The sequence below is a fragment of the Pantherophis guttatus genome, chromosome 3, assembly GCF_059756535.1.
Source record: "Pantherophis guttatus breed Tessera chromosome 3, ASM5975653v1, whole genome shotgun sequence".
NCBI classification, from domain to species: domain Eukaryota; kingdom Metazoa; phylum Chordata; class Lepidosauria; order Squamata; family Colubridae; genus Pantherophis; species Pantherophis guttatus.
Genome location: NC_142065.1, coordinates 63,323,870 through 63,329,933, shown reverse-complemented (window position 1 = coordinate 63,329,933; position 6,064 = coordinate 63,323,870). Strand labels below are relative to the sequence as shown.

Sequence of the window (6,064 nt, the reverse complement as noted above, 5' to 3'; positions counted from 1 at the left end):
GTCATTCGTGGAGAAGAAGAGTGTCCCGGCATTTGTGCAGAGTGCCTTCCTTCCTAACTGCATCACCGCAGTAGGAGAATCCGGAATCGAAAATGTATCCGGAATCGCGCATTCCATTTATTTGTCCACATCGTGTTTTTAGGTCGCTTCTTTTTTTTTCATCAAACAGGTAGCTTGTGAATGCATTTTGAAATACATAGAATACTAAGTTGCAGCAAACACGGAAATGTAGCTATGGGCAGGGGCATGGTTAAACTTAAAAGATTAAAAAAAAACACACCACAATAGAATCCTGGAAGCATTTCCAGGTAATAAAAATATTGGTGTCTGCTTGATCTTTTGGGGAGAAATATCATGCAGATAGTTGCTATCACTAAACAGAGCCACTTGTACATTTAAAAATCCAAACATTCTTCCAACAAGCTCTGCCCCTGGTGAATTCCCAGGACAAGCTAAATAATTTTCTAGCAATATTTATTAATTTATTGATCAAGTTCGTATACAGTAGTCGCCCATCTCTCCAAAAGCAACTTTGGGCACTGCACAACCAATATTATAGCTTGTTGTTGCTTTCTGCCCTTTGTTTTTTTATTTCGCCTTATAATCCATATGGATGTCCCATGGAAGTATTTATTAACCATGTTCAACTTCAGACAACAGTCAAAAGCAAGTAGGTGCTGCCACCTGATGGTCTCTTATAGATTTACTTCAAGTAATCAAAGCCATCAAAAGGTAAGCATCAATGCATAATAATCAAGCTAGTTACAGGATTTCTTACTTTTCATGGAAGCATTATAGTCTGCAACTTGCATGCCACAGTCTATGACACACACACGCTGAAAAACATGCATACAATTATGTTTTGAAATATCTTGGAAAGAAATTATGTAAAAGGATTTAGGGGTCAGATCATCCACAATAGGATAGCTCCAAAATCAAAACAGAATAGATTAAGACAATAAAAGGTGAAAATTGAAAATCCACTGAGGGCTGCTGAGAAAAAGGAAATGGGGGGGGGGGATCTTAGGACATCCCTGTGGCCTGAGCCTTTTGATTGGTAGCCTAAGGAGTTCAGAATTAGAATAACTCATGTTAACAGATATATATATACAGAATGAAACTTACATGAATCGTTTCATACATACACAAAATTATCCCATGAGTGTTGCTAGCAGTAATATTTTACTAATTGCAACAAATACATAACCCATATATAAACTGGAGTAGATGATGACAAGCAAAACCAAATTCCTACTGTGAAAAGAACAAGAATGGAACAGCCACAATATACTAATAGAAATTGGAAGTTTCTGTCCCATTAGGAGAGAAAAAAACACCTCTAAACTTCACCCCATTTTTGTCTGAGATTCAGATCATACTATATCTGTATTTAAATCCAGTACGAAAGAAAAAAAAGATTCAAAACCCACAGTATTGTAGATAGATCATAGTGAAGAAACATTTGCTCAGATTATTACTATTCTGTTTTCCTAAAGATAGTCTGCATTAAAAAGACCACCGCGAAGATTTTTAAATATACTGCTCAAAAAAATAAAGGGAACACAAGCAGAAGACATCCGAGATCTGAATGAATGAAATAGCCTTATTAAATACTTTGTTCTTTATATACAGTAGTTTATACACTGCTCAAACAACTAAAGGGAACACAAAACTACTGTATGTAACCAACTATAAGACTATTTCATTCATTCAGATCTCGGATATCTTCTGCTTGTGTTCCCTTTATTTTTTTGAGCAGTGTATTTACATATAATAATTTTCAAGCCTTTCTGATAATCATAAGCAACAATTCAAACGTTTTTAAATTGTGTGCCGTATTCCCACTTTCCTGGGCGAAGAAAGCCAGTAACCACTGAATAATTTACTTCTGCGAAAGTATGAACAAGACAACGTTGTTAACACGACTATTCCTCGGGAATTTGCCGAGTGAAAGCAGCACTTTGCAGTGTTCCTGGCAAAACGCTTATTTAAAAAGAAATTAAAAACTTAAATCTTAAGACAAGCTGAGTTCCTGATGTAATGGCTTTTAGAATAACTGCGTTACCACTTCCGGAGTAATTTTTTTTTACTTCCGGGTAGAATTTAGAACCACACTTCATTGTGGTCCTCTCCAATTTTGTTCCTTCCCGTAAAATTATGTAGAGGAAGTTGCCTTCCAGATTGCGTCCGTCCCCGATTTTCTTCCGGGTAGCAAAAAAGGACGGTGAGAATTCAAGGACGCTTTCACTTTTTTTCTATCTTTCCGCGCGAATCACGCAGGCGGGGTGTGTTTTTCGTTCTCATTTATCTTTCTGTCCTGAAGAACAAATGTCTGGACTGGTCAATTTCGAAGATGAAGAGGAAGTGAAAGTTTATTTGGAAAATCTGGGAACAGAATATAGTTTCCAGTGCTACAAGGAGCACGATCCTGACGGTGAGGTCGGAGCAGCGTTAGAAATTAATGATCGCCAAGACTGCAGTGTAATTTATATCTCAACAGGATTATACCGTTAATTCTGCAGATATTATTTAAATGCTCTTAAGATCGATTCGCTTAATGTGTAGGATTACAGGCTGAATTTAATAGATGAAAATGTCTACCTGCATTCCCGGGGATGGAGTGGATTTGCGTCCACTCCGTTTACTTTACTTTACTTTATTTTACTTTACTTTACTGTCATTGCACATGGTACAATGAAATTAAATACTGTCTTCAGTGTATTTTATAACTATAAAAATAAAAACACAAACATACAACCTTTACATTCTGTGTAATTGAAATTGAAAACCCGATATTGCACTATACCGTAGAATTCAATATGGTTATTGCCCTGGGATAGAAGCTGTTTTTCAGCCTATTTGTCCTTGTTTTTATTATCCTGTACCATCTTCAGATGGTAATAGTTCCAAAACAGGAACTACTTTACTTAACGGTGCAGGAGATCTGCCAGTGTATAGAGATATGATGGTATCTAATATATGGCTCACTATTGTGAAGTATGAATTCCTGTTATTTTGTTGCATGCGTGATTTGGGGATGTACCACTGAAAAATGCTTCTGGAAGGAAGGCAGATCTGCTATTCATGCTAATTCACATGCTTTAAGAATTTTTATAAGCATTAATTTCTGTACCCATCTCCAGGCATAACTATATTTTCTTATCTTTAGTATGGAGTGAGTAACAAAATAAACCGCATGGGCATAATTACATTAAAAAAAGTGCAAATTAGGATTTAGGGGTCCCAAATATATATGTTTATAATTATATACCTTCCTTTGGAATTGTGGGCTTGTTCCAAAACTGCTGCAAAAGTAAACCATGGAATAGGAAAATATAATATAATGGGAGTTTTGATCATGTTCTGATAAGATAAATTACATATGAACAAAATCTGAGGTTATTAATGAAAAATACCCTTAGCATTTTTATTTATTCATCTACTTTCTATACAGTCCAAATGACTTAGCTTTTGAATTTTCATGTATTGCATAACTATTCAATTTAATCTCCAGTTCAGAACTTAATTACAGTATATTATTCTGTGGGCCATTTTAGTAGGATAAATCCACTATTGTCCTAATTGAATATAATATTAGCAAAAAAGCAAAAAAGAGGGAGGGAGGGAACTTGCAAACAGAAATATAGTACATTCATAATTTATCAAAGATTTATTTCCTTGAAAAATTGCAGGTTGCCATCGTTTAGCTGATTATCTAGCTGGAATAAAAGCCAACTTTGAAGGAGCTGCAAAAGTTCTAAAGGAGAACTGTGAAAATAATCTGCACAGTGAGAGCTGCTACAAACTTGGAAATTACTATTTGACTGGAAAAGGTGATATCATGTTTCTTTTTCTGTCCCTGAGATTATCTCTAAAAGAAAAGATAATTCAAATAAAGTTGTTCAAGAAATATGTATTATTTGAGCAGGCTTATGTCTACTCACCCAACTGTATTTTGTAAACCATGGTTGATGGCTTACTGTGTTGTATGAACTAACCAATTATAATGTCATTCAATAACTGGTGCTTTTTCCTTACAGGTGGGCTTCCAAGAGATGTGAAAACTGCTTACCAATGTTTTTTGAAATCTTGTGAAAAAGGTGGGAAGAAATCCATCAATGCTTGTCACAGTGCTGGATTACTGCTACAAGATGGACAAGTAAACGAGGATGAGAAGCCTAATGTCCCTTTAGCCAGGGACTATTATAGTAAAGCTTGTGACAATGATTTTGCCCCCAGCTGCTTCAATCTAAGTACTATTTATCTTCAAGGAGCTCCTGGGATATCAAAGGATATGAGTCAAGCATTGCAGTATTCTCTAAAAGCATGTGATTTAGGACACATGTGGGCATGTGCCAATGCTAGCCGAATGTACAAACTGGGGGATGGAGTTGAGAAGAATGATGCCAAGGCTGAAACCTTAAAGAACAGAGCAGAAACCTTATACAAAGAACAGAACATGACTGTAAATACTTTAACATTTGGACAGTAAGTCTAAACAAATAATCTAGTTTGAAGAAGTGTACTTTGTTAAATAGGGCAGGTATTTAATTTCTAGATTTATTCTCTTGAATGTTCAAAACTTGTAAATTAAACTTTGTATAATTTATTGCATAAGGCAATAAAATAACTGGATTTTATGTTACTTTTTATTCTTTGCAACCCAGTGAAATGTTGGAAATAAATTTGTAAAGCTCTAGGGCAGGGCTGTCAAACTCCCGGCCCACGGGCTGGGTATGTTACGTGCTGGCCACGCCCATGCCCGGCTAGCGAAGGGGGGGAAGTCTCGATATATCATGTGATGCCGCCGTGACAACGCGAGTTGGACACCCCTGCTCTAGGATCTCTGCCTACTATGAAGACAGAATAGAATCAAGGATTTTGAAAAACCTTGCTCACACTTCTTACCTGGTTTGTTTTAAAGGATGCGGGAATGTAAAGATCAGATTTAAGTCAATATGGTGAACTAGTTCTTAAATGCATTTTGAAAGTACATATAGAGAATGAACCATTCAGGTCTTAGTTGTGATGCAGAAATGCATGCAAAGCAATACTGTAGAACCTATTCCTGTCAAGTAGCAGCTCTGTTCTGTAGCAAAGCCCTTTATTCAATTTCAGACAACACCAAAACACTCTATCTTGGAATCTGACAAGTCATGGGTAATCCTTGGTTCCACTGTGTGTGCTTGTATGCACATTTCTGAAAAACAGCATGGAACAGAAATCTTAATTGCTGGATCACTGGGTAGGAGAGAGAAGTAATTAACGTCCTCTTGAAATCCTTAAATCCTCCTAATGATCCTTGTAGGAGAAAATGTTTGTGTGATGTGCAGGTTTAACTATTGCAATGCACTCTTCACAGGGCTGCCCTCGAAGACCCCACAAAAGCTTTAATTGGTCCAGAACACGGTGGTGACTAAGTATTACATAGCTCCCCCTATATGAGCTGCACTAGCTGCCAGTTTGCTTCTGATTGTGATCAAGGTGCTGGCCATTACTTATAAAGCCCTACATGGCATCGTGCTGGTTATCTCCTGTATCATCTGCCCAGCCTCTCCAATCCAGCAGTGTTGGCATGCTTCAGATTCTTTTGATTAAACAATGCCATCTAAAGGAAGGAAGGAAGGAAGGAAAGTTTATAAAAAGAAAGGATGCTATACTATGCACACTTGCAAACTTAGCATTACATTGAAAAATGTACCTGTTAGACCATTAGAACTTTAAAAAATATTAGTTTCTAATCAATTTTTTCAGGAAAATATCCAAAAATTCACATAAATTTAAAAGAAAGAAGAGTTGTCCATACAAGACAGGAGATGGACACAGGAAATATTTTATAGTGGAGCACAATCAGCATTATAAGCTTAAGAAAATGGTGTGTTAGACTTCATGGAGAAAATTTATCTGGATGCTAAGAGTTTTAAACAACTTGATGGACCACAATCAATAATCAGGCGATTATATTTGGCTGGAGCTTCAGTGATCTTTTCTTGCAATAGATTGCTCTTGTGGAATGGCTCTGCAACTGGTACAAAAATTAAGTTTGTTGCAGTAATTTCAGCAT

General features: G+C 36.5%; 1 protein-coding gene across 1 annotated transcript; it reads left to right on the top strand.

Moving 5' to 3' along the window:
- The first annotated feature begins 2,094 nt into the window (after window positions 1-2,094).
- Window positions 2,095-4,640, top strand: COA7 (cytochrome c oxidase assembly factor 7). Its single transcript, XM_034415090.3, has 3 exons — window positions 2,095-2,434; window positions 3,693-3,833; window positions 4,041-4,640. Exons 1-3 carry the CDS (start codon window positions 2,329-2,331, stop codon window positions 4,490-4,492), a joined length of 699 nt encoding a protein of 232 aa, XP_034270981.1. The 5' UTR covers window positions 2,095-2,328; the 3' UTR covers window positions 4,493-4,640.
- Window positions 4,641-6,064: the final 1,424 nt, after the last annotated feature.